Source organism: Apiospora hydei (assembly GCF_038363865.1).
Source record: "Apiospora hydei strain CBS 114990 chromosome Unknown utg000010l_segment0_segment0, whole genome shotgun sequence".
Lineage (NCBI taxonomy): Eukaryota > Fungi > Ascomycota > Sordariomycetes > Amphisphaeriales > Apiosporaceae > Apiospora > Apiospora hydei.
The window spans coordinates 2,635,469-2,662,469 of record NW_027117369.1 but is presented as its reverse complement, the minus strand read 5'-3'; the positions used below and the strand labels follow the sequence as shown (position 1 = coordinate 2,662,469).

The window sequence follows — 27,001 nt, the reverse complement described above, 5'->3', positions numbered from 1 at the left end:
GTGTACTAGGTTTCCAGGGAGGCTGAGAGGCTGAAAGTATCTTGTCTTGTCTTGTTGGAGATGCTGCTATATGGTTCTCAATCAACACACCAATCGCTAGTAGCAGCAGCAGCCGTAGTAGTAGGTGTATCGCTCGTCGTCTCTCCTACTCCTACTTGGGCCCGCCATTTAGTCCCGTCACCAGGCGCGCCGCCGCCGCCCGACGACCCCTTTCTTCTGACTGTGTCTGCGCCCGCGTCCGCGCCCGCGCCTCCCTGGCCGCCGCCATGCAAAGCCCCGCGGCGCCGCCGCCGCCCCCGACCATCGCCACCATCACGGGCGGCGGCTACGCCGTCCCCATCGCGTCGGCCGTGGCGCTCCTGTCGGAGGCGCCGGCGCTGCTGACGCGCTACACGCCGCCGCCGGGCTGCGCGACGGACTGGTACTGGGACATCATCACCGCCTCCTCGGGCGCAGCAGCGGCGCCGCCGCCTGTCTCGTCTGGGTCCGGGGCCCAGGAGGCCCAGTCCTCCGTCATCTACAGCGACCGCGCCCACAACGGCGAGGGCTGGGCCACCTGCCAGCCCTACCGCGTCGCGGCGCGCGCGACGTACTCGGCCGGCGTCTGCCCGGACCGCTCGGCTTTCGCGACGGTGTCGAAGGTGACCAGGGTCCCGGGGCCGGAGGATGCTTTTTACTTGGGGGCTTGTTGCGCGACGTAAGTATGGCTATTGCTCTTTCTCCTGTCCCGCGCCTCTCTCTTGGTTTCCCAAGCTGGTGCTACCCTTTCTCCTTATTTCTTCTTGTCATCGTACGCAGATAGCATTAAGACGGGAACACGAGCATACCTGGAGACCGTTCTCGTTCTCGCTTCAAGACTGACATGGACGCTCCAGAACTGCCACACTGTCGGCGTACCCGGGGAACGGCAACGGGAACGGCAACGCCCTGGGGGCGACCCAGTACGCCTGCGTCGGCACGCAGGAGAACGCGACGGCGACGCGCTGGCTCGACGACCACCGCTCCGTGCTCGAGCGCGCGACGGGGACCGTGACGGCCGTCGCGGAGCCCTCTACATGGTCTGGCGCGAGGGCGACCTCGCGCTGCACGCGGAGTCGGACGCCAACTCGCTGCGCGCCGCCATGGGCATGGACGCGGCGGTTACCTCCCCCACGGCTGAGCCATCGCCGATCGTGACCCTCGCGCCGCCTAAGCCGAGATCGTCGTTTCCGGCGGGGGCTGTTGCGGGGATCGTCGCGGGGTTTGTGGTTTGTGTTTTGGCCATCTCGTTCTTGGGGTTCGTCGCGTTCTCGCGGAAGGGGGAGGAGGTGGGCCGAACGACGGAGGAGAGGGGATAGCAGCGGGGATGGTCCTGGTGATAACAATGCAATTAGTAGTCCGCCGCAGACGCGACAGCTAGGCGGAGGAGGAGATGCCCATCATGCCGACATGGGCCGCCGGGGCCCGGACGGCTCGTTTGCCAGCGTCGAATCACATGCGCATTCGGGGCCGGGATCGGGAGGGAGCAGGGTCTCAAGGGACCGCGGGTCATGGAGGGCAGCCGCGAGATGAGGGAGAGCCCGTCGACAAGCCACACGAGTCACTTCCGGGACGACTTTGGCGAGGTAGAGCCCAAGACGCTTCTCATCAGGTGATGTCTGCCACGGTAGCAGTGTAATAAGTCTGTCTTTCCTCCGTGGAGGTGAGGAGACGAGAGTGTAGTATTAATTCCTAATTATAAATGATACCCTTTTCCCATGGTTATGCCAGGATATACATATGCTTTAGCCATCCCTTCTGTCTCAAGTTTGCATCACGGAGTTGCAAGCGCTCGAAAAGTATGCGCGATAGCGTCACTCTGAATGCTGGCTTTCATATCTGTGCGAGGTTTCCTTGTATGATGTTGGCCTGTTACTGGTCACATCAGTCATGAGATAGTAAGCAAAGCCTGACACACTTGTCGGGGGCCTTATGTGACCAATTCCAAATAGGATCGTCGTCGTCGCCCAACTGCCGGCAATTCTTCGCGACGCTAAGACGCAAAAGTAGCCTCCAACGTGGGGGCCTGTTTCCAACTCCCAACCGGCGTCGCACCGCAGTCCGACAATCTGCTCCGACAACGAGAAGTCAGCGGGCATGTTCTTTTGCTTACCTGCTTGAGGCCTGGGGGAGGAAAGCTAGCCGGTGGGAACTTGGAAGCAACAAGGCAAGACAAGCGGGCATTCTTTTTTCCTCCTGCGAGACGTTCTCCCTAATTCGGCCCCTACCGACCCTCCTTGCCTCTCTCCCCCTCGAGCTAACAGGCTAATAGGCGCGAAATGGGGCCTGCTAAGGTCCGCCAATCATGCCGAAAACTCGACCATTGTTCTTCCTGCTGGCTGTGCACCCTGTGCTTCGCACGCTAGACAGCATCCCCGACACAGGCACCCACCGCGCTATCATCCCCTAATCCAATCTCGCCCGTTGGGAAACTTGGGAATTCCCCATCGGGACTGCAACCCGACGAAATGATCAATCATCGTCCATCGAGGCTTGCAGGACAAGGAACACGATACGTCACCATGAAAAGGCCGAGCCTAGTCATTGGGGTCGTCGCTTATGTACTTGCTATTATGCCCTGTCAATGTATATACAACACACGCTGCCAGGATGTAGTACATAGTAGTAGCGATGCATCATACATATCCCCATGCATCCTCATGTTCCATTTCCCGCACCCCGCATTCGATCGTCGTTTCGTTGCAACCAGCTCCAATTTATCGCCTGCATCTGGGTTCGGTGCTTTGTGGCATGTGCCGTCTGGGCAAATTCCGTAGATGACAATTAAAAGAAGAAGAAGAAGAAAATCCCGTGCTGAGTGCCGTCACATATATAAAAGATGCGCGGCCCTGACTCGCCCCGGCCGGCGGGCTTCTCTTTTCTCCAGAACCACCGCATCAAGTGTTCCTGAGATTCATCCCAGATCCGGCCCCTTGATCGACCGAGAGCGATGTTGTCAGCCCAGGCGCCACTACTGCTGCTGGCAGGCTCTGCCGCCACAGCAGCAGCGCAATGCACAAAAGAGCGGTTCGAGACCATGATCGCCGGCAACGAAGCCGCCAGCGTGCGCGACGTCACCCCCGTCGCGGCCGGCGGCACCTTCGGGCCCCCCACGAAGGCGTTTCCGGCGCCGGCCAAGAACCTGTCGGCCCTCTGCTCTGTGACGGTCAACGTCAAGTCCTCGGCGAGCTCCTCGTACAACTTCGGCCTGTTCTTGCCCGACTCGGGCTGGAACGAGCGGTTCCTGACCACGGGCAACGGCGGGTTCGGCGGAGGTATTAACTGGTGAGTTTCTGCGTCCTTCTCTCCCTCCCTCCCTCAACTCTCTCATGGCTGCTTTTCATACAGCGAAGACGTTTCCCGTAAAGCTAAGACATACGTCCTCTTCATCTAGGGTGGATATGAACATTTTCGCGCACCATGGGTTCGCGACCATGTCGACAGACACTGGCCACAACGCCACGGCATTCGATGCGACTTGGGGACTGAACCAGCCGGAGAAACTCATCGATTGGGGCAGCAGGGCGATGCATGGCTCAATCGAGCTGGCCAAGACCATGGTCGCGTCCTACTACGGCGGTAGCAGCTCCAACTCCACCGCGGCGGAGGCGGTGGCGACGATCAAGTACTCGTACTACGCGAGCTGTTCGACCGGTGGTCGACAGGGTCTGAAGGAGATCCAGCATCACCCCGAGTCTTTCGATGGTATTGTCGTCGGAGCGCCAGGTAAGTTTCACGTTGCAAGTTAATACTGTGAACTAAATAGGACTGACCCGGTACTGTCAATAGCTTGGTGGACAACGCATCTGGCCGCCTTCACCCTGCAAGCGCCCCTGTACAACTTCCCCGAGAACGCGTCCCACCACGTCGGCCAACCCCTGATCAAGACCATCACGTCCGAGATCCTGAAGCAGTGCGACGGCCAAGACGGGCTGGAAGACGGCATCATCAGCGACACGTTCGGCTGCAACTTCAACTACGACAAGCTCCTGTGCGCCGACGAAGCCGGTAACGCCGGCGCCAGTGCCAGTGCCGCCAACCAGACCGACTGCCTGACACCCGAACAGGTCCAGACGGTGTACAAGGTGTACAACGAGTGGCGCGAGGACAACGGCAGCACGCTGGTGTTCCCGGGCCTGCCGCTCGGCGCGGACCCGTCGGGCATGCTGCTCAGCTTCAGCGGCCTGGGCCGGGGCCTGTGGGAGAACTGGGTCTACAACGACAGCAACTGGGACTACACCAAGTTCACGTACGCCGACGTGCTCGAGGCCGACCGCGTCGACCCGGGCGATGCGGCGGCCGACGACTTCGACATGGCGGCCTACCGCGCGCGCGGGGGCAAGATCATCATGTACCACGGCATGGCGGACCTGGGGATCCCGACGGGCAGCAGCCGGGTGTTTTACGACAACGTGCACCAGGCCATGGGCGGAGGCGGAGGTGCCGATGGTGCCGAAAAGGAGGAGGAGAAGGAGGAGGTCGACCTGACCGACTTCTACCGCTTCTTCCTGATCCCGGGCATGGGCCACTGCAACAGCGGGCCCGGGCCCTGGTACATCGCGGGCGGCAGCCAGGACCTGCCCAACATCACGCACTCGGTCCCGGGCCACGAGGACGCGGAGCACGACGTCGTGCTCGCCATGATGCGCTGGGTCGAGGAGGACCAGGCGCCCGAGCAGCTGATCGGGACCAAGTTCGTCGGCGACGACGGCGCGAAAGGCATCGAGAGCCAGCGGCCCATCTGCATGTACCCCAAGCGGGCCAGGTACATCGGCACGAGCAAGGAGGACGTGAACAAGCCGGAGAGCTGGGAGTGTCCCAAGGAATAAGGTCGTTTTCCGTTCGTCGCGAGACCGGGGAAAGAGGATGTAGGATGGGAAGTAATGTTTTCGGATTGGGATTTATTAGAGGAAAATGACAGGCAACAACAGTTAGTAATCAGGCGGGCATGCGATAAAAAGATTTCCGAGGGAGATCTCAAACTGGACCATGATTCGTGCGAATGCTTCTTTTTCACGTATTCTGCTCCATTGTAATGGAAGCTTAATTGATTGATTCCCGCAACGAAACATGTTTCGACTGAAATCCAATTTGGATGCTCAAACCTGGCAGCTATAGGATGACGCTCGCCAAAACCCAAAATATCACAATACCCATTGACCAAAATGTGCGCTCTTTATGTACCCCTTACGTTTCCCTTGCCCCCTCCCTAACCCCCTCATGACTCCCCATTCCTACTTCCTCGCGATCACGACCCAAGCCTCCCCGTAAATGCCGCCATGCTCCTTCTTTGCGGCGTCGACGGCCTGCTGCACGGCCTCGGGCCAGCGCGCGGCCTCGGCCTCGCTCCAGCCGGCCGTCGCGGCCTTGGCGGGCGGGCTGACTTGCATGAACTCCAGCAGGCCCTGCTCGTCCTCGTCGCGCGTGACGACCAACTTGACCATGCTCGTCTGGATCTTGGAGGGGGACCAGCCGGCCTCGGCCAGCATCGAGGCCAGGTAGCCCTCAGCCACGAACTCGGGGCCGTTCATGGGGATGGCGTGCGCGGCGGCCCAGGCGTCGCCTTTGACCTGTGAGCGTGATGCAGGTTAGCGGAGGTCGGACTTTGGTTTTAGGGGGAAAACGGGTGGGAAAACCCAGAAAGAATGAGACAGAAGGGAGTGGGAAGAAGGGAGAGAGGGGACTTACGATTGCTTGCGCGGCGGTAATCAGCTCCGAGATGGCGAACCTCTTCCAGGTCGTGAAGACGGCGACGCCGCCGTCCGCCTTGAGCGTGCGCCAGTTCTCGGCCAGGCCCTTGAGCTGCTGCTCCTTGGTGCCGAAGGTGGACAGACTAAAGTTATCGAAGACGTGCGTGAGACAGCCATCCTCGGGGAACACGGCCGCGAGATCCGCGCTGTCGGCGACGTGGGTCTCGACTGTGGGGTGGTTTGTCACGAACGCGGGCGCGCTCTCGAGCATGCCGGGCACGTAGTCGGTCAGGACGATGCGTTTGGGGGCGACGCCCCGCTCGGCGCACCAGGGCAGCAGCGCCTGGGTCGCGGTGCCGGGCCCCGCGGCGCTGTCGTGGATCACGGATGCGTCGGTCAGGGACAGGTCGTGCTGGCGCAGCACCGCGGCGAAGACGTCGCGCGTCGTGTTGCCCGTCAGGTGGGCGTACTTGGGCGCGATGAAGGTGAAGTAGCGGCGGCGGAACTCGTCTGGGGTTGGGGCGGGGGCGGCCATGTTGTGTATGTGTCGGGTAGGGATGGGTGTAAGTGTAAGTGTAAGTGGCAAGTCGCTAGCGTGTTTGGCTAGCTAGTAGGAAGACGATTGCTAGAGATGTGACACAAAAGCAATAAAACTAGAAGGGTATTGACTTGTGTATATATAAGTAGTTGCTTTTGAAGCAAGGGGTGATGCAATCGGATGATGGGTTGGTGGTTCTATGCCATGAATGCAACGCGGTTAGCGGCCCTTTATGTAGTCCATCGCCCTTGCCAACACAGCCCGCGAGCTGAGCTGCCTAGACCTGATCCAAGTGGGGAGAATCGAGTTGGACTCTGGCTTCGCGCTGTAAGGCAGAGTAAGCCCTTGGTTCGAATTTGTGACTTGTTCCGACACCTCTCGTGCGAAATGGTCGAAGCAACTAGCTCTTGGCTGTGTGTTGGCCGTAAGTGTTCGGCCCCTCTCTCTCGTCTCGGATCCGAATGCCCCTCCAAAACGCAGTCGGGTCCGAACTATGTCATTGTTTCTACCTAAGTTCTTACAGGCAGGTAGGCACTGCCCACAGAGCTCTGTATTTAGAATCGGAAGGAAACAAACCCGAAAGTCTCGGGTGCGTATGCCTGGCACTTGTCTGGCGATCATGATCTAGATCAAGCGTGCGTGGTCGCGGAATTGACGGGTAGCTGAAAGTTACACGTTCGCTGCATGAAGCCAGAGCAAGCACGGCTGGTTTTCTAGCTGCGACTGGCTGGATCTGAAGCTCCTCTTCTTCTTTCCTTAACCCATCCCCGAACATGCGCGCCTATGATACATCCCTCGGTCACATCACCGTCGTACTTCATTCGATTGAATTACCAATCACCACCACCGTCTTTATCAATGCCTTGAGCCTCTAGGCGACCGCCTCCACCGCCCGAGGCCTCGTCTCCCGTAGCGCGTTCTCGGCAATCTTGTTCGCCTCGGTCAATCTCGCTATCCTAGCGAGACACTGCTCCCGCTGAACCTGCTTCGTCTCATCCTCGCGCGCGAGCTCCTCAATCTCGGCCTCGGACAGGCTCATGAGGTACTCGGTCGAGAGGCCCTTTAACGGTCCCTGCAGGCTCACCAGCATGCCCTCCACGATGCGCATGTTGACGTGCTCGATGAAAGTGCGCAGCGAGAGCTAGAAATCGATGCAGTCAGCGGTGTCAAGTCCTGGAAAAAGCAGCTCCGTGATGATCCGCTCTACTTACCTCGTAGTAGGCTTTGAGAATGTCGTGGGCTTCTTCCTCGGTATGCTGCGCCGCGCTGGGATGGATGCGGGCGTACATGGCGTCGAGGCTGGCGTCGAACAGGGCCCCGTTGTCGGGCTGCTGAATCACCTTGTTCCACACGTCCTGGAGGTGCTCGTACGTGTAGTTCTTGAACCGGATCACGCGGTTCTCTTCCAGCCGCCGCGTGAACTCGGGGTTGGTGGTGAAGAAGGGAAACGTGAGCTCGTCCCGGTAGTACTCTTCCAGTCGGTCGAGTGCTTTCTTCTCCGCCTTGCAGCCCATGTCTTCCAGAATGGGCAGGAGGTTGTCATATGCATCCGAGTCAGGCTGCGTGGAATCGTAGCCGAGTTGTTCAACCAACAGGCGTTCAGCAGCTGTTTGGATGTCTCTTGACACGCCCAGGAGGTGGTCGCGGGCGATTGTGATCCAGTTCGTCGTTTGCTGACGATAGAGCACAGGGAGGATATCTGGGTTTAACAGACCTGGCAACTGGCTGCTTTGGAAACTGTGGATTTGCTTCTGGATCTCTGCGCGAAGCTCGGCCGAGGTTAGGGGACCGTTATCCATGGCCGCCCGATTCTGCGTGCTCTTCCTCTTCGAGCCGTTTCGTTTCGACTTTGGCTGCGGGGATCCATCGGGGGTTGGTGGCAGGCCCGTCTGGTCAATGGCTGGCGTGTCCTGGCGGTAGAGTAAACGGGGTTGTTCGAACTCGAAGGTGTGTCCTTTGGTCATCATGTCCCTGTCAAAGTTCCTGTTTCTGTTCGAGACGATGCTGCGAAGCTGCATCTCTTTCCTGGAGAAATTCCACGGGGTTTTCAAGGCCTGCTCGACATCGGCGGTATACCCATCGACGATTTTCATCAAGTACCGAAGCTGCGCGTTGCCGTCGGCCCGCGGCTCTCCCAGCACTTCTCGCAGCGCCAACTGTTCGCCCAGGAGCGACTTGACCGTCTCCTGCATGTCCGGGAACTCTTCGCGGATCTTGGCGCACAGGAGGCCGCCGAGGTAGTCCCTGAGCTTCTTGGAGCCGCGGCGTCGGTTCTGAACTCGGTCCCAGGGCGCGGTTCCGAAGAGCGTCGCCTCCGCTTCGTCCAGATCGAACGATGCGCCCTCGTCGCCAACGCGATTGCGGACCACGAACCAGCCGTGCTTCATCGGGCGGAAATGTTGGTCCTCGCCTGTGGCGATCCCCACAACCTGGTTTTTTATCGTTCGTCAGAATGAAGGGGTTCCATTCTCGTTAGGGGTCATTTAGGGCTTGCTCTTACATCTTCTTGGGATGTTGCCTTGTCGCATTTGGTGAAGACTGGGATCAATCTTGTGGATTCCACGTGCTCCTCCGCAAGCTTGAAGATAGGCTGGTTCTCGAGATCATTGCTTGCATCGGAGACACAACTGATCAACACCATTAGTACCTCCGTACAGTGGCGACAGGGTATCGCCACAATTCGGGTTGGCATGTACGCACATGACAATATTCTGAGGTTTCTTCATGTATTCGACGATCATGCTCTCGATTCCCTCCATCTCCCACTTATGGACGCGGAACGCGTTGGATACATGCCCGGGTATGTCGAGGATGCTGAAGTGCGCACGCTGCGGCCCCGAGAGCTCGATCTTCAGGACTTCGGTGGCGAAGTTCTTGTTGCTAGGCGATATGCCCGAATCAATCCCCATGTATTTCTCCGAGACCTTGGTATCATTAGCCGCCATTACATTGGACGAGAAGGAAACGAGGCGGCAACGGGGAAACGGTACCTCTTCCATCAACTCGGCAAACGTATGGCTGTCCAGCGTCTCAGCCCTGTATACGTACTTGTCGTAAGGGTTCTCGTTGGCGTAGTTGAAGATGTGGTCGAGCTCGAAGTCGGGCTTCACGATGGTGATGACGACCTCGTCCCGGCTCTTGGGCGGCGTCCGGCGCGAGATGATGCGCGTGGCGAAGCGGGTGCACAGGCCGTGGCTCACGGGGAAGGGGATGGAGGTGAGGCTCTGCAGCAGCGACGACTTGCCGGCGGACTGGCCGCCCACAATCACCAGCTTCATGACTGCATTAGCGATGGAGTGCCGATTTTCCCAAGGAAAACTCATGCGACTTACTTGTGGGATGTCTATGTCTTGGCTGGCATCGCAGCTCTGGAGCTGGTCAATGGCGTCGAAGAGGATCTGGCTGCTCTTGCTTGCGAATGGGTCTTTAAGAAGCTCATCCTTGTTGCTGTTGCTGTGCTGTTCCGAAGCCTCCTGGGTGCCTTGAGGGGCGGGCTCTTCCCCAAGACAGCTCATGTCGGGCAAGAGATGGCGGGACTGGAAGGGACGGACGAGGGTAGTTTTGAGAGAAATGCCAACGTAATCGATACGTGACACAGCTTGGTAATGAGATGAATTGCCCTAATGCTAGAGATATGTAACCTAAAGATGCTTCTGCTTCTACTAGAGTTACGGGTGGGATGCCTTTCTGTCTTATAAGTCTCAAGTGTGTCGCTGCATACGGATCGGCGCTCTTGACGAGGCACATCGCTGCATGTCATATTATTCTCGGCTACCATATCCTCTTGGTAACGTATATATCTCGAGGCTCCTGAAACTCTAAGAAGTTTGACGGGTCTATTTACTGCAACCCATCACGACAAATCCACGAATTGTACTGTTTTCCGGCACACTCGAACCTCAGGGTTACGGGACGCCATTGGAGGAAGACGGACAGATTCTGTTGAAGTTGGTTCGCGATTGCCAGCAACTTCTAAGACAGGCAATCGCATAAGGTCTTGGCAAGCCACCTACACCCAAGAGTCAGTTGGTGATTTGGGGCAACCACTAAAACAGCATCTCTCGGGGCTGGGGTCATGCAGGGGAAAGCACAGCCATCTGGCAGTCCTATATGTTTCGGAGGGTTGCGCTCTGGAAGCTGGTGGTCTTTGTAGACAGACCCGAGAGCTTGGGCAGCGAAGGGGAAGGACGAACCGGGTACAAGGGCCACCATCCCCGGCCCGTGGGTGTTCAGCTTCACCCTGTTTTTAGAAAATATGGCGGCATTCTTCTCGGGTCGCATAACCAACAACCGCGACCTTAATGCAGGCCCGAAAAGGAGGGAGACGAAACGGAGATACTTCCTAAGCGCTCATGTTACTGTCGACCCATTGTACGTTCGCGTCACATACTCTAAGCCGGTTGGCTGTAGTTTTGGGTCACCAGAAGGGGGGTACCCACAATCGAATGCTGTAATCACATTAGGGGTGATGATATGTGATCCAATCATAACAGTGCCCATACACCCCGCATTGCAGAGTCACAAAAAATAACATCGTCGTTAAAAGGAGATATCATTACTGGATTTGACTCGAATTGTAGGGTGGCAATGAGCCCCTGAATCTATATATAGACCCCCGCGAAAGTAGAAGTGTCAATCTTACATTCCATCCCAACCGCGCGCCTAAACAGCGGCGACCGCCTCCTGCTGCGGCTGCGCCTTCTTGACCGACTTCCACTCCATGAAGAGCGAGGCCACGAACGCGAGCAAGGCGGCCGCCAGCGCGACGTAGAAGACGTTGTTGATGCCCTGGTTGTAGGCCGCCAGGAACGCCGGCAGCTGGTCCGGCGTCAGCAGCTTGCGCACGTCGGTCGCACCGCTGCCGAGGAGCGCGTGGACGTCGATGGCGGCGCCCGGGATCCGGGCGAGCTCGGAGGTCAGCGTGCCGGACAGCACGCCCTGGCAGAAGCTCACGAAGACGGTGCCGCCGACCAGGTTGCCGAAGTTGATGAGGGTGATGCCGACGGGGATGTCGGCGCGCGCCAGCACCGTCTGCGCCGCGTTCGTGGTCTGGATCAGGCTGAGGCCCAGGCCCGCGCCGGTGAGGACCTGGTACCCGATGACGCGGGCGCCGCCCGTGTCGACGCGCAGGGTGGTGAGGAGGCCGCACCCGACGGCCGCGATGGCGGTGCCGACGATCAGGGGCGGGGTGTAGTAGCCGAGCCGGGAGGTGACGAGGCCCGAGCCGATGACGAAGGCGACGGTCGAGAGGAAGTAGCCCATCATGCGGACGCCCGCGTCCACGGCCGACAGGCCCTGGACCGCCTGGTACCAGATCGGCACGTAGAAGGTCACGATTACGAGCACGGACCCGAAGCCCAGGGACGCCGCCGTCGCCGCGGCGATGCTGCGCTGCCTCACGATCCGCGGCGGCACCGTGCCGTTCTCGCCGGCCCGGATCTGCCACGCGCCAAAGGCGAGCAACAGCACGAGGCCCAGGACGAGGCAGGCCAGCACCCTCCTGCTCGTCCAGCCCTCGACGCCGCCCCACTGCAGCGCCAGCAGCAGCAGGATCAAGCCGGGCAGCATGAGCGCCGTGCCGACGGGGTCGAACTGCGCCAGCCGCTGCCAGAACGTCTCGTCCGCGTCCTGCGTCCTGGGCGGCGGCTTGGGCGGCAGCATGACGAGCAGCACGGCGGCGGCGACGGCGCCGATCGGCAGGTTCACCCAGAAGCACCAGCGCCAGGAGGCCCTGGAGGCGAAGACGCCGCCGAGCAGGGGGCCGGCGATGGAGGCGACGCCGAAGGTGGCGCCGAGGAAGCCCTGGTACTTGGGCCGCTTCGCGAGCGGCAGCAGGTCGACGAAGACGACCTGGCCGCCGGCCGTTAGGCCGGCGCCGCCGACGCCCGAGAGGGCGCGGCCGACGATGAAGGCGGTCGAGTTGGGGGCGGCGGCACTGATGGTGGAGCCGATCTCGAAGATGAGGATGGTGGCTATGAAGACCCATTTGGTGCGGAAGAAGGTCTGGTGGAAGGGAAGATGGTGTGCGTGTCAGCGGTATTGCTTTGATTGTGCGTGGGGGAAAGGAAAGAAAAAGGGGGCAGCTTACATAGACTTTGCCCATTGGCAGTTGCAGCGAGGCGAATGTGAGCAGATACCCGGACTCGTACCAGGAGATGTCGGCGAAGGAGTTGAACTCGTTGGATATAGCCGGAACGGCCACGCCAATAATCGTCCGGTCCTGAGTTTGGTCGTTAGTCATGACGAATTCTCGACTTGTTTTTGTCATCTGAGGTAGACGTACCAAGGAGGCGAGGAAAGATGCCAGACAAACCGACAGAACGATCGGTATCACCACTTTCTTGCCAGGATATTGTTCTTCAGGCACCTTTTCGCCAACGGACTTCTCTGAAAGCTGCATATCTCCATCGCTTCTATGGCCTTCAGTTGTGTCGAGGTTGTGACCTTTAGTTGCTGGGCTCGAACTCGAGTCTCTATCAGCGGTACGCATCTTGAAGGAGATTGTAGAAAAATGTTGGATGTCGCTCATAGACCAATATTACAATTACCAGATTCGGCTCTTCATATATACCTATACTAGGGTCTTCATTCACCGAGCCAAGAATGTGGAGCTTACTACTGATATAGCAACGATGCCCATTGTGTTGTCAGATCCAGGGTCCTGATTGGAGGAGACTAGCTCAGCTCGGCCTCGGTACCGAAGCCCGAAGCTCGGGCTCCCGAGTTTCTGCAACGTCCTTGACGTCACGACGATGAACTATCCTACCGCTTCTCATTTCACTGAACGACGCGACAAAAAAACCAAAGCCCATCTACTTACCGCGCGCCGGACATTGCAAGTGTCCGCAGTCCCTGGCCGAGCGTGTTGTTGTGGAGCGATATGCGGTTAGGCAAGACCCCTATCAGCTGCACCCCCTGCGCCAAACGCAAGGTCCGCTGCGATAGGCTGCAGCCGTGCTGCCACTGCAAGCGGCGACCGCAGGACAACTGCGTATACCCGGAGCCGGCTGCAGAATCGACCCCTGAACGTCTTCCCAACGACGTCAGCGACCGCATTGGCAAGCTTGAACGCTATATTCGCAGTCTCGGGGGTGATCCCGAAGAGGCTGTCCGGCCTGACACACGGGCCATTGAGGTGCCCCGGGGAGCCAGAATGGGGACGCATCATCAAGCGGCAGTCAACCTAAATTGAACAACATCCCGTTCCACCCCAAGACTTCCGGCCTGGTGACGCATAATGAAGAAGTCACCTACATTGAAAGGTAAACTTTCGTACACCGACTTCTTTTGATATCCTATACGATTTGTGGACTAACAAATCATACGACATCTGATAGCCCTATGTGGTATAGCTGGAGCGGTGCGAGCCACTCCGATGAGTTGCAGAATACCTCCACGGGGACAGGCCAGTCTTCTCCAGCGGTTAAAAGTGCATCATGGGTTCGGACCATCTTGGACCCACGGGAATCGACAGATACTAGCGGCCTAGCCTGGGCGGTGCCACTGCCGAGTTCCCACATCTTTATCTTCTGGAAGACGTTCCTGAAGAACGTCGATCCATTAGTCAAGATCTTCTTCCGCTGGGAAGTGGAGCCGATTATACAAAAGACGCACAACGATGCTTCGAGCCTCTGTAACGAGGAACGAGCCATTGTGTTGGCTATTGTATTCATCAGCGTCTCAAGTCTTTCAGGGGATGAGTGCACGAAGTTGCTGCACGATGGAAAACCACAACTTATGGAGAGATACCAGAACGCCGCGGAATGTGCTTTGCTACTCGCTGATTATGCGTCTACCACTCACAGGCTGACACTTCAAGCTTTTATGTTGTACCTGGTAAGACCCCTGGCAATGAAAAATATATTGCAACGGCTACTGACTCTTTTCTCCGTAGCTGACAATGAACTGCATCGCCCGACCTCCAGCCATGTTCGCCCTGATGGGCATCGCCACCCGCATTGCCGAGCGGATGGGCCTGCACCGCGACGGCGACCTGCTCGGCCTCGGCGTGCTGCGCAGCGAGGAGCGCCGCCGGATGTGGTGGCAGCTGCAGTTCCTCGAGATCGCCGTCGCCCGCCACGTGGGCAGCATCCCGCTGTCCCTGTTCGCCGGCTGGGACACCAAGCTGCCCTCGAACCTGGAGGACGCGGACCTGGCGCCCGACACCAAGGCCCTGCCGCCGGGCCGCAGGAAGCTGACGGGCATGTCGCACTGCCTGTGGCGCTACGACATCCTGCACGCCCAGCGCGAGATGCGCCGCGCGCACGACGGCGACAGGGGGCTGACCTGGCTGCTGTCGCCGCGCGTCCCGCTCGCGGACAAGGACGCGCTGCTCGACGAGGTCGAGACGATGCTGGGGACCAAGTATGTGAGGCACTGCGAGCTGCTCAACCCGCTGCACGTCTTGATCCAGCTCGGGATCGGTTCCTACCTTCTCGCGGCGCGGAGGACGGCAAGGCAGCCGGCGCTGGTGAATGCGAAGTTGTCCGAGATGTCGCGACAGGAGCGGGATGATATGCTGGATATCTGCACCAAGCTCATGGACTACTCCATCATGGCCCGGACGACCGAGTCGATCAAGGGGTTCTTGTGGCACGATGATAACTATTTCCAGTGGATTGGGTGTAAGTAACTCTCGACTGTGCTTCGTTATCCGGGAGTGTCTTCGGACTGACGGCGGCATCAAAGTTGTCTATGTTCTCCTCGAATGCCATCATCGCTTCGACCAGCCCGAAGTAGTAGACCTGTGGGACCTGGTGCGCCGACTCCACGACGTTCACCCACAGCTCCGGACGGCGATCGATCGCCATGAGGTGGCTTCCGTCGCTCGCATTACCATCGCCGCGTGGCAGAAGTACGCAGCACACGCCCAACAGCAGCAACAGCAAGACGAGACATTTGAGCATCCGCAGTGGGTATTGGAGTTGTGTCGGAATTTTGGGTTTTCGCCGGTGGCCGAAGTTGCGCCAACTGCTTCTGTTGCGGTTGTAAGTACGGAGGGCCAGGAGCAGGAGGATGGTAATCAGTTTGCGGGTATTGACTTTGATCTGGACATGTTTGATTGGTCGATATGGGAGGAACTGAACAAGAATGCGGGTCCCTTGTCGACGAGTAGGTAGATACGGGAAGCGTACCTTGTCTATTTTTGATGTATGTTTGAGCCACTAAGTTACAGATACCACCTATCCTAGTTATGATACTCGATGGTATAGGTACCAGTATCTGCAAGTTACTTGTCTTTGGTGGACTCTTTCAGGTCATTGTTCCATGTAGGCCATGCTACAATAGGAAACAATGACGCTTTTGCGAAAGGAATCCGAGCTAATCAGGATACAATGGCATAGTGTACTTGATGGTAGGAGATCAGAGTGAAAGACTCCGAATAAACCTCATTGTATGCTGGTGATAATTGTCGATAAGCCTTCTTTGGCTCTACTGAAACAACCGGCTTGTCTACAGGACTGGAGTGCGACGAGCGAATTGCATATATAGGGATTACACATATCTCAGGCAACTACTCATCACAACTCAGACCAAGACCAATAAATAGGCAACTACACTTATCTATTCAACCATCACTACCAAGTACAGCAGCCATGGCCAACATCACCGACGTGCCTCCGGAGCTTGACCTCATAATTGAGCAGCTCCTAGACCATCCATTCCTGTTTAATGGCAATGCTCTCGCCACCTCATGCGAGCCACTGTGGGAGAAGCTCGGCGGGACCGACGTCTACCGCAGAGCCGCCGAAGCCGATCGGGACCGAACCCGCCGCGCGGAACTGATCTGCCAAGACATCTTCGAAGGGGACTATGGCTGGGATAGCACCGAGGAGAAGAAGAAAGAGCTGGCCTGGCTGTTCCAGGTGGCACGAAGGGGGATGGGGGCACAGCGGGCTTCCCAAATCGGATGGGCCTTCGAAAACGCCACCAGCATCGGTAAGCTCTTCCTAGACGAGAACTGGAAGCCCCACACGGACCCGGCCAAGATCCAGCACAAGCTGGAAAGCCTGACCAGTAAGACGTTCCTCAACAAGGCGATTGTGCATTGTACGGATCTCGAGAAGCTCGAGCAGATCATTGACGCCTACGTCGCCGTCTTCCCCGCGGCCTTCACCGGGGCCTGTTACGGGCCTTTGCTGGAGCTGGTGCCCATACACGCAGCCGTGTACGCGAAGCGCCTGGACGTGGTGCAGATGCTGGTCAGCAAGGGCCTCGCGCCCGCCTTCGTCGACAGCTTCTTCACCTATGGGCAGGTGGAGGTCCGCTGGGACGACGACTCCCGAATGTTCGAAGCGAGTCCTTTTAATGTCGCCCTGTCGGAGCGCGACGAGGACATGTGCCTGGCCCTCCTGGACGGCGCCGACGGTCCCCTCTGCGAGGTGAAAGAAGAAGACGATGACGACGATGACGACGACGACGACGATGGATACGAGTCTGACTTGAGCTACGACGACTTTGAGGAACGCGACAGGTCCGAGGACGTGAAACTGGCTCGGTACCTCAAGATAGCCGAGGCCAACAAGATGTACCGGCTCATTCCCGCCCTTTTGCAGTACTGGAAATGGGTGTGCCCGGCGTACCAGTACAGCCTACGACGTATCCTAGACCTGGTGTCCATGAACAATGGCAAAGATGACCCTGAATGGGTGACCGCGACGGCGAGAGACGGCGATGGGAAGCAGCACATCATCCACGAGCTGTTGGACCTCGGCGCAGACCAGGAAGTCGGGCACGAATAGAGGCCCAGCGCTCTGTCTTTCGCCGTGGAGAGGGCCTACTGGGAGAATGCGGTGATCATTTACCAGTACCAGGCTCGCAAGGGCAGCGTTGACAGCGACGACTTAGCGGGCGTGTTGGTTAAAGCGGCAGATCACCCGTACTCGGGGGAAGGGTTCTTCATACGCATGTGGCCGGAGTGCAAGCAATGGCTCTGCAAGAGCGCCAGCTCCGCCGAGGAAAACGCGCAAAGAGTCGAGCGGTGCATGCGCCGCTGCCTCGAGGCCACCATCGAGATCGAGACCACTTGGGGATGGAACCACTGGTACCCCCCGCAGAAGAGCAGCCGCGAAGTCTCTTTTCATCTGCTGAAGGCAGGGGTCAAGCCCGAGCTGTGCCATCTTCGCGCGGCCATCAAAGCCTGGGACCACGACATGCTCAGCGAGCTCATCGCCCGCGGGGATCTCGATCTGCGGGCGAAATGGAGCGGATTCTCCGACGACGACGACAAAGAGGAGCTCACGCCCTTCGAGTACGCGCTCCGGCGCTGGTACAGCGTGGCTGGACCCGCCCGCACTCGGGCATCGCCACGCCCGAGCATGACCTTGCTCCTCAAGCTCCTGTACCACGCGGGCGTTCCCGAGGAAGTGAGCGAGGAGGCCCGGAAAGTGATTTCGCAGCTGTTCATCGTCGACTTCGGCCTCGCTTCCCACTTCAAATGGCACGAGCAGGGTAGGAAGATCCAGGCCCGGCAGCTGCCCCAGAGCGCCTGGGATGCCGAAAGACTGGTCGATCCGAAGGTCCCTAGCATGGAAAAGCTCACCACGTTCCATTTGCTGCTACAGAAGGAGTTCAACCCGGACGACGACGAAGAAGAGTTCCCTGCGCTTCCTTCATCGAAATTGCCCCCGTACTTCCCAGCGACAAAGCAGCAAGAACAGAATCGTCCCCCTGGATATAACTAAGATGGCATCACGGTAGGTAACTGGTAGGCGACTGACATGTAGGTATTGGTATAGAGAAATAGAATGTTATCACTGATGATTGTAACGACGTCCACCCAAAGTGATCAGTACTTCATAAACAGGCATTGAATATAACATAACCCCAATCGAAAGTAGTCGCATAGCCCATTCGAGTACGCGTAAGGTAAATGGGAAACAGGGCCGTAATGACTCTACTGGAAATTAAAAACATCACCTCGATGAACAAACATGCTGGCCGCTTCTAGTCTGATCCTTAAACTGTCAAACTGTTACATATATAAAAAAACCCTTCCTTTGCTATGGAAGGAGAGACACCTAATTCTGCGCTATAAGTAATACCAGAGTCGCATGAGTGTGCGCAGATACTGCGAATTTTGAGTAGCCAGTTTATACTATACAGACCCTTTTTTCTGCTTCCTATTCTTAAGCCCTATATATCTACCGCTTTTTGAGGGGTCGGGTGTTGTGGGAGGCTGTCTAGATGACCACCGCGAGTTAAGAAGAGAGTGTAAAATGGTGTGTGACGTTGAAGAAAGGTGTACTGGTCCGCGATTTAAATAGAATCAGTTTGGTTATTGTGATAGTACGTAATCGTACGCAATCAAAGAAATATTCGTGAAGACATAACAGGATTGACTTGATGCATGCTATTAAAGCGCAAATCAATGATAAGTAAATTGGACGAAATCTTATAATAATACGGTGCTAAAATATAATCCCTAGTACGCCCTTTGCTTGCCGGGCCATCTTGGCTTGGGATGCTGATCTCTGCCATGAAATACTCGAGCGCGGGGAATTCGACATGGAAGCCAAATGGAGCGGATTCAAGGAAGGCCTGTACGATGTCGACGACGAATTCGACAGATACTGGGGCAGGAACGGCGAGGAGGATGGGGACGAGAACAGCACACTCAACGCCTTCGAGTTCGCCATCTTGCTTTGGAATCACTGGCATGTCCCGGCACGCCCTGATCGTTCGACTCCCGAGGATCCAACGCTGCTCTGCGAGCTATTGCACCATGCTGGCGCACCGGATAAACTGCACGAGGGAGTCCAAGGCGCGTTCGAGCGTCTGTTCCAGGTGTACTTCGTCAACACCAGAGACCCTGTATGGCTTGAGAAAGGTGTGCTGGTCCAGTCTAATTCTGTGCAATTCGAACATTGGGAGGAGGACTTCCTTCTGGTCGACCGCAGTGCTCCACTGCTTGACAGACTGTTAATGTTCTGCGTGAGGTTGCAGACTCGGCTTACAGCCGGACGCGAGGGTTAACTCTCGCGCTCTCTTATCCTTTCGCCCATCTACACCTGAGTGAGTAAACCAGCGAACTTATGTGGCAAGGTAGGCCATTGCAAATCGAACGTAAGTAGGTAGTCACAAAGAGTAATAGACAAGGCATGGTAGTAAATGACTGAACTGCACTTTCTCCAAGGTGGACGTATTACGCCCGCTCCCATGCATACGCGCATACCCGATGTTTGATAATGAATGTAACTCTCTTAATTGATTTCGTTTCGACACCAACAAGTATGTCAACTTGATTGGTCATTTGCATGCACGACTTCGCCCAGTGTGGTGGCAGTACATGAGTTTTTGGGCTTTTCGTCAGGCTCTCTGACATGTCAATCAGGGAGGGAGGGGCAGTGCAAAGGATCTTGCCTACCTCACATCAAGTATTTTATCATCAATTCTATTCTCCCAGATATCTACTCAAGATACAGTTCCCCGCTCCAATCTTATATACTTATTTTCCTATGAGCAAAACCAGTCTCGTATAATTTACGTCGATATTTCAGACATTTGCTACGACTGTGGCAGCAATTCGCTGACCTCGGAGCTTTTCCAGGATGGCAGCTCCGCCACAGCCCCCAGAGAGCCCCGAAGAGTCTGTTTTCAGTGAAGCACGGGACAAGTTTCTGGCTAGTTTGTCCGTCAACGACCAGCTGATGTACTCGCCATGTGCTTCGTCACACGAGCTGCTGCAAGCAGTAAAGAAGCTCGCAAGGATGACTGTTAACCAAAGAAGCGGACGGCGACACAAACACAAAACCACACAATGGATGAGTGCAATCAGCAAGCTCGGCAAGGCTTTGGAACCTTACTTCAAAGTCGTCGAGTTGTTCGTGTCCTCCAATCCCGAGTATGCCGCACTTGTTTGGGGTTCTCTACGCCTGGTTTTGCAAGTCCGTCCCCACGGGTTTCTTTTCATTCTACCCTCCAACGGAATAGACTTGTTTCTGACGCGGCCATAGCTGGCTTCAAATTATACTGAGTTTTTCGACAAATTGACTGCACTTCTCTCAAGCATAACCGACTCTTTCCCACAATACCAAATTGCTTTAGAGGCAAAATTGGGCAACAAGAGCACCGAACTTGTGCGAAAGCATGTTGGCGCCATCTACGGTGTGCTTCTTCAGATCTTTCATGCAGCAGTTCGAGTTTTTACCAAGGCCGATGGAAGTAAGTTGAATTTACAGCTGCTATGACAGAGCACGGATTTCTAACATTAGAAACCCGAAAGAGCTCAAGAGAACTCCGGTGGTCATTGGTAAATTGATGTGGACTCCTTTTGATGTCCGCTTTGCCGAGTTGACCGAAGTTCTTTCCCGCCACCGACACACATTGATTGAGATACTCAATGTCTCGAGCGCAGCAGCCCTGTCTGATGAAGTCGCGGCCGCGAGCAACAACCGACAACAGACAGCAGCCGAATGGGATCGAAGTCGAGATGAGCGGGAAGCTGCCGCCAACGAAAGGGCTGCTGCTGCGAAAGAGCGGCTGATCGCAAATGCAGAGCGGCATGACCATTCGGAGTGGCGGCAAGAGATCAGTTCCAAGCTCGATCATATTGCTCACAACTTTTTGCTCGGAAAGCAGACCTTGAACGAAGCCGAACATATGGGTAAGTATATGCCAAAAACCCGTTGCTGTAACTTGCTAACAAATTCAGACGAGTTGTTCACTACAGCACGCAAAGCTATCTCCTCTCCCAACTACGAGGACTCAAGGGATATTGCCTCCAGTATGCGCCTTGATGGAACGTCCCAATGGGTTTTCAGTACAAGAGAGTTTCAATGTTGGTCCAATGGGCCAAGCACGCCAGAAGCCGAAGTGTCATCTAAAGACGGCGTTTCATTTGAAGACGGAGTGTCATCTGAAGACGAAGATCCATTTGAAGATGAACTGCCATTTCGAGATAATGTCTTATGGATAACAGGTACTCCATCATTATCCTTATTCTCCCATTCATACTCAAGCTACTGATATGGACCAGGTAAGCCTGGGGCGGGGAAGACGGTTTTGGCCGCATCGATCCTAGACCACCTAGAGCAGGACTGTCCGCAGACCCAAGTGCTATACTTCTTCTTCCGGTCTCAGTCTCCCGACACCCAGTCGGTTGATGCGGCACGACGTGCTCTTCTGGCGCAGGTTCTTTGGAAACTACGGGGTGAAGTCGAGACCCTTGACAAATTAGCCTTCGCGTCTGAACGATCCAAGAGTGGCCAGGCCAAGTACACAAGCTCGGTTGTCTCTGAGCTGCTGCGGCTTTGCCTTCCCGCCCAGGCTGTGATTGTCCTAGATGGAATCGACGAATGCAGCTCAAGCGCCGACGTCTTGCAATTAATTCAAGATATACTACCTGCTCGACCCAAGACAAGATTCCTTCTCCTGAGTCGGATCAATGTGCCAAGGCTGAAGCATTTGGTGCCAGATCATCTCCATCTCGAGTTCTCGGCAGCATCCGTTTCCAACGATTTGGCTAGGTTCTTTGCCTCGGAACTGCACCGCCTGAAAGACCAAGCAATGCTCCCGAAGGCCCCAGGAAGCCTGGAACCATTTGTGCAGCAACTAGTACGCGGTGCAGATGGCATGTTTCTCTGGGCTCGGTTGATGATCAACTTCTTGGAATCGCCGACTATGACACGACAACAACGTGTTGAGGTGATTGAAAAGGTGACTGCGCCTGAGGGGCTAGAGAAGTTATACGAAAGAATCTTCATCTTTATAGCCTCCACAGGCCCCAGGGCTCTGGGCCTTGCCAGCAAATGCCTAGTTTGGCTAACCAGAGAAGTTGTACCCATGAATTCGCATCATTTGCGCGAAGCTCTGGTCATCCAACAATGCCTCGGGGAGTCGGCATTGTTGGACTCCATCGCTGAGTTTGAGGAGTCAGTCCTCATAACATGCGCCGGTTTGATTGAGCGCTACCCAGGGCCAATCGCCCATAACTCACTCCGCTTGGTTCACATCTCCATTAAAGAAACGTTAGACAGTCTTGTCGTGAACAGGGTCTGGATTGACCAATATCTGAGCCGTGGACTCCATTACATCATATCGGATATCGCGGGCGCATTCATCGATACAGCTCGTTGCTGTCTTCTCGAGTTGACAAAGAAAAAGGCACAGCAAACGGCAGACGACGAGGTCAAATCAATAACGGAGTCCGCTAACCATATGGCCAACAGATTCGTCGTTCATGCAGCATCCAATATGCTGAACTATCTCGAGGAGGCTGCTCTCAGTATGAGATCAGTGGATAATCTGAATGTTCATGTGAGATCAGCAATTCGCGAGGCACTGACACACCTCCTTCCAATCCTGTCAGACTTTGTCAACAAGCCTGCTCACCTTTCGAGATGGTTGTTCGAGTTCTACAAGTCCAGACCAGTGGGCCATCCTCAGCGGACAGCGATGAGCGCTTTTGCACATTGGATCCGTCGGCATTGGTACAAGGATATGGTTGTTGACGAACCGCTCCTGCAAGTCCTCGCCACATTTGACAAAGAGCTTGCTAGGATCGTTGCCGACTGGGGGGGTTCACTCCAGCAGCGTCCTGATATCATTTGGGACGAAATGGCATCCTTCAGTAACAGTCGGCTTTTCTACAACCCTGGAAGCACTTTGGTAAGCTACCAAGGCGCCAGTGCCCCGACTGCACTGGGTATTTGGTCAAGGCCTTTGACTACGATCTCCAAAACCACCACATCGGGCGATATGAAAGGAGTTTTGAGTATATGGACTACACTGTACGTAACAGCTCCCCATGCTATAAATTCATTTTGAGCTTATTATCTATCTCTAGGTCGTTAGAAACACTACGAAGTTCTCACCATCATGATCTGTCGGTACTCTCCCAAGACTGGGTTGCCAAATATGAGCTATGGTCAATCGAGGCCGAGCCGAGAGTCCGGTTCAGCGCAGAATTGCCCATTGACGAGCAAGATGTTCGGTTGACTCTCAAATGCTGGCTCAGCTATCCATTCCCCGAACAATTTTGGTTTCCCACCGCCATAAGCGACAATGCCCAATCGTTTTCAGTCCTCAAAACGGTATTCACGCTGCGCAGAGCAGGGAAGGGAGGGAGTATCAGTGGTCGTCACAACATCTGCCCGGACACTTACAGCCACCAGACATCGGCTCCCAGCTGGACAAGTCGTGTTTTCGTCAATATTCATATAGCATTCACCTCAGTCCCGATGGGTGCCATGTTGCCATCTCGGAGGCGACTAATATTGTCTTGGCGAAAGTTGCATCTGGGCCACAACCCATTTCAATATACGGGATGCCTGCAACGAATCTAACCAGCTCAACGTTCGAGCTTATAAGACGAATAGAGTTCAGCGCGGACGCAGGTAATATGAGAAATATCATCTTTCACCCCACACAGACAATTGTCGCTTTCGCATCATGGTCGCAGGCTGCAGGTGGAATGCCACATTGGAACACCTACATTCACATGTGGAATTTCATACTGGGTAAGTTCTATATGAACTAACAGTGGCTCATTTACTGACTATTGAGATTAGAGTACCCATCATCTATTACCAGCTATGAAGTCAGCTCGAGGCGTGAAGTTATACGAGCTATGAACTTCTCCGCCTGCGGGTTCTACTTCACAGCGACAATGGAGAATGATAGATGCGAGGTTATCCGCGTCTTCTCTGGCCCCCGCCCTCCCACGCCTTCCTGAACCTGACAATGGTCAAAGGTCTGGGGCTTTTGGGGATGCGAATGCAAGCTTAACAGCACTCGGGCTAGCAACTTCGGGAAACCTGTCTGTTGACAACAGAGCCGGAAATGACAAGCTCATAATCGACAGCTCTAGAGCATCAAACAGCGACAGCCCACTGGTTTCTCTGCGCGGGTCCAGCGTCATGCTCGAGAAAGCGACCGGAGACAATGACTGCATGAGTGCCGAGTTGATTCGGCTGCCGACGAACGTTCGCATGGAGCATACTAACCTGCAAGTCAGCCTGCCCCGAGAGGCTGGTAACGCGATCGGCATCAACATCGATGCTGCCCCTCGCGAGGCCTACTCGCTTTCGACTCCGATGCCGATCCCGATGTACATCCAAAGAGACCCCAGGTTCGTGGCCACGTATCATTCGCCATATGCCCTCGGCGCGCAGGGCAGTGCTCCGCAAGCCGCCATCGACAGTTCCCCGGGCATTATCCCCAAGGGCAAGCAGGTGGGAAAACGGACAATGATCGATTCGGAAATAGAGCAACAAAGTAGGGAGCCAAAAAGGCCAAGGCGAACGGGAACCCCCAATCGACGATGCTCACTGCGTGCTTGCAGAAGAGGAGGGCGAGAAAGATTTCAATCTGCCTTGCGGGCTGTTTACGGCAGAGGACAAGCAAGGCCACAATCTGCTCTGGGAGCTGCTTGCAGCAGAGGAAGACGGGAAAAACTACGGGTGTGACCTGGAAGCTGAACCCAAAGGTATATGACTGAACCGCGCAAGTGTACCGGAAAGATTTGATAAAGCTTACAACGTTAATTGGGTTGGTTTTAGGGGCCGCATGAATTGCCCGCCCACCCACCATTAGAAGCGATGTAGGCTGAATACTCTTTACAGCAAAGTGGCAGGCGAGTGCTAATGAGGTAGCTCAAGATGGAACAAGTATATAGCGGGAGTAAATTTGCACCTTGTGTCTCAGAGTGCAGATACATAACAACACATTGGACGGAATCTCATAGAATACAATACTAAAGTATAATCCCCCGTACGCCACTCGCTTCTAGGTATCAAACTCCAACCATCCTTTTGGTATATCAATTGTCCCCAGCTAGTGCCCTCTTCCAACTTCCCAGGTCTCCCAAAATTGCAAACGCCTTCTTCCTTCCATTTAGTCTCACAAAACCGACCCCCAAGAATAACTACGACGCTGCCGCCACAGGGTTCATAACCGCTTGCACCGCATCGCTCTCAGATACCTGAGGCTCGATGCGATCGGCCATTTCAGGCTCCTGCGCCTCCACCGCATCGGCGTTCTGTTGGTTGCTGCTATCCGCGTCGTCGGAATCAGCCGCCGAATCCCCCCATGCCTACAATATCGATCCAGCTCCAAGCCTCGACGGGACCCGCCTCCGTAGCGCGGGCGAAAATGGCCTTGTCGTCATGAATCCCGTCGTCGGCCGCCTTGTTGCCAGCCTCCGCAGCACCCGAAGCCGCGGCCTTACCCACGTCCGTCCCCTCCACCAGGTCGCCGACCCAGGTGCGCGCGATGGGCACCCGGTTGACGCGCAGGACTTGGAGGATGGCGCGCAGGTTCAGCCGCAGCGCGCGCTCGGGCGACTCCGAGCCGAAGACCTTCTTGGTCAGCCAGGGGAATAGAACGCCAAAATCGGACTGGTTCAGATGCGCCGAGTTGTGGACGTAGAAGAAGTTGGGCTCCGCCATCTTGACCCCGCTGGGCCGCTCGTACGCGGTGGGCTCGACGACCTTGGCGGACGGGTCCGGGGGAGAGCACATGCGCCGTGACGTGGAGATGCTCTTTCCACTTGTAAAAGTCCTGCGACTCAACCGCCAAAAGCCCGTTGCCACCCGGCGCACCTGGCACATCGTCATATACCGGCAGTGGGAGGTCGAACAGCGGCTTGAAGTTTTTCGCAAGAAGGGGGAAGCACCACAGGTCCAGTAGAATCGTAGGGTTCTTAGGCGTGATTTGCTGGCATAGTGAGGACTTCACCTCAGGTGTGTACAGAGGGTCCTCCATGGAGTCCAAGGCGGGAGATCCCGCGTAGTATACCGACTTCAGGAATTGCACCGTCGTTGCGGCGCCGAAGCTGTGCCCGGCGAAGATAATGCTGCCGGGATCGTGGACGTGTAGCTGATTGGCAAATTGGGACATGGACGCGCTGGGCGTACTGGTATTGAGATTGCTTAGCTTGGTGCCCTTGTCGATCTTCAGCAGTGCGTCATGGATCATGCCCAACTCCCACATGCGCGTGCGCAATTGAGAACATCTTTGCGCATATACTTCGTCTGTGGCCTCGTGCGAGATTCTAATGTAGGGAATGATGCGGCGGGTGTTGCGAACGAAGTAGCGGTTCTGCTCCGAGGGTATCCGAACGAACGAGGCTACGGCGCTCCCGTCGCGATGCTCGGGGCAGATCACCACCACGCCGTGGGACGCGAGCGACCCGACGATCTGCGAGTAGGCATTCCGGCTGCCTCCCAGGCCGTGCGAGAAGATGGCGGTCGGCCAGCGCTTGTTGGGCGTCTCGGGCTCGAGGACGGGCGCGTTCTTGATGACGGGGATCGTCGTGTAGTGGAGATGTCTCGGCAGGAACGAGACGGCCTGCGCCACCAGCGATCCGATGCCGAGGAACTTGATGTACGCGGTCAGGTGGTCGCGCTGAGGCGCCGGGAGCCACGTTATACGCTTCCCGGTGGACTCGGGCTGCGCCGGGTAGAAGACGCGGAATTGGACGGTCTCGATGTCTTCGGTGTTGGCAGGCGCGGGCGCGGGCGATTCGAGTTCGGTGATGGGGATTTCGACGTCGATGGTGCCGACTTTGTACGGTCCGCTGTATTCGTCGAATCCCGGGACGGGATTCAGCTTGGATAGATAGGATGCTGCCATCTTCGGCCAGCTGTTGCGCGGAGTTGTGGATGGCCGGCGTTAGATGTTATTCGCAATTTGGCTCTCGGAAGAGTGTAGTTTAGAACCCTCGGGGGATGTGTGTTCGACAGGATAAGAAAGGGCGAAGTTAGGACGACCGAGTACGACCTTTGCGCTGGTCTGGGGAACGGTCGTTTAGCGG

The 27,001-nt window shown here is 56.3% G+C and overlaps 8 protein-coding genes across 8 annotated transcripts; 5 read left to right on the top strand and 3 right to left on the bottom strand.

Annotated features, from left to right (window-relative positions):
- Window positions 1-266: 266 nt before the first annotated feature.
- PG997_015070 (uncharacterized protein) lies at window positions 267-1,337 on the top strand (the record flags this gene model as incomplete). Its single annotated transcript, XM_066819384.1, has 2 exons — window positions 267-697; window positions 803-1,337. The coding sequence occupies 2 exons, from the start codon at window positions 267-269 to the stop codon at window positions 1,335-1,337; spliced, it is 966 nt and encodes a 321-aa protein (XP_066661572.1).
- Window positions 1,338-2,968: 1,631 nt separating this feature from the next.
- PG997_015069 (ferulic acid Esterase/Feruloyl esterase) lies at window positions 2,969-4,847 on the top strand (the record flags this gene model as incomplete). Its single annotated transcript, XM_066819383.1, has 3 exons — window positions 2,969-3,303; window positions 3,413-3,744; window positions 3,808-4,847. 3 exons carry the CDS (start codon window positions 2,969-2,971, stop codon window positions 4,845-4,847), a joined length of 1,707 nt encoding a protein of 568 aa, XP_066661571.1.
- Window positions 4,848-5,252: 405 nt separating this feature from the next.
- Window positions 5,253-6,243, bottom strand: PG997_015068 (uncharacterized protein; the record flags this gene model as incomplete). The annotated part of the gene is made up of 2 exons (XM_066819382.1): window positions 5,253-5,588; window positions 5,707-6,243. The coding sequence occupies 2 exons, from the start codon at window positions 6,241-6,243 to the stop codon at window positions 5,253-5,255; spliced, it is 873 nt and encodes a 290-aa protein (XP_066661570.1).
- Window positions 6,244-7,117: 874 nt separating this feature from the next.
- Window positions 7,118-9,761, bottom strand: PG997_015067 (uncharacterized protein; the record flags this gene model as incomplete). The annotated part of the gene is made up of 5 exons (XM_066819381.1): window positions 7,118-7,387; window positions 7,458-8,675; window positions 8,747-8,873; window positions 8,947-9,518; window positions 9,579-9,761. 5 exons carry the CDS (start codon window positions 9,759-9,761, stop codon window positions 7,118-7,120), a joined length of 2,370 nt encoding a protein of 789 aa, XP_066661569.1.
- Window positions 9,762-13,126: 3,365 nt separating this feature from the next.
- PG997_015066 (C6 transcription factor) lies at window positions 13,127-17,930 on the top strand (the record flags this gene model as incomplete). Its single annotated transcript, XM_066819380.1, has 7 exons — window positions 13,127-13,381; window positions 13,462-13,508; window positions 13,584-14,082; window positions 14,141-14,870; window positions 14,935-15,357; window positions 15,841-16,948; window positions 16,997-17,930. 7 exons carry the CDS (start codon window positions 13,127-13,129, stop codon window positions 17,928-17,930), a joined length of 3,996 nt encoding a protein of 1,331 aa, XP_066661568.1.
- Window positions 17,931-18,753: 823 nt separating this feature from the next.
- PG997_015065 (uncharacterized protein) lies at window positions 18,754-19,221 on the top strand (the record flags this gene model as incomplete). Its single annotated transcript, XM_066819379.1, has 1 exon — window positions 18,754-19,221. One exon carries the CDS (start codon window positions 18,754-18,756, stop codon window positions 19,219-19,221), a length of 468 nt encoding a protein of 155 aa, XP_066661567.1.
- A 575-nt stretch (window positions 19,222-19,796) lies between these two features.
- Window positions 19,797-24,681, top strand: PG997_015064 (uncharacterized protein; the record flags this gene model as incomplete). The annotated part of the gene is made up of 9 exons (XM_066819378.1): window positions 19,797-20,089; window positions 20,255-20,409; window positions 20,471-20,851; window positions 20,900-21,166; window positions 21,224-22,976; window positions 23,033-23,393; window positions 23,618-23,705; window positions 23,977-24,462; window positions 24,530-24,681. The coding sequence occupies 9 exons, from the start codon at window positions 19,797-19,799 to the stop codon at window positions 24,679-24,681; spliced, it is 3,936 nt and encodes a 1,311-aa protein (XP_066661566.1).
- A 430-nt stretch (window positions 24,682-25,111) lies between these two features.
- PG997_015063 (platelet-activating factor acetylhydrolase) lies at window positions 25,112-26,820 on the bottom strand (the record flags this gene model as incomplete). Its single annotated transcript, XM_066819377.1, has 3 exons — window positions 25,112-25,225; window positions 25,284-25,727; window positions 25,807-26,820. The coding sequence occupies 3 exons, from the start codon at window positions 26,818-26,820 to the stop codon at window positions 25,112-25,114; spliced, it is 1,572 nt and encodes a 523-aa protein (XP_066661565.1).
- Between the last annotated feature and the right edge of the window lie 181 nt (window positions 26,821-27,001).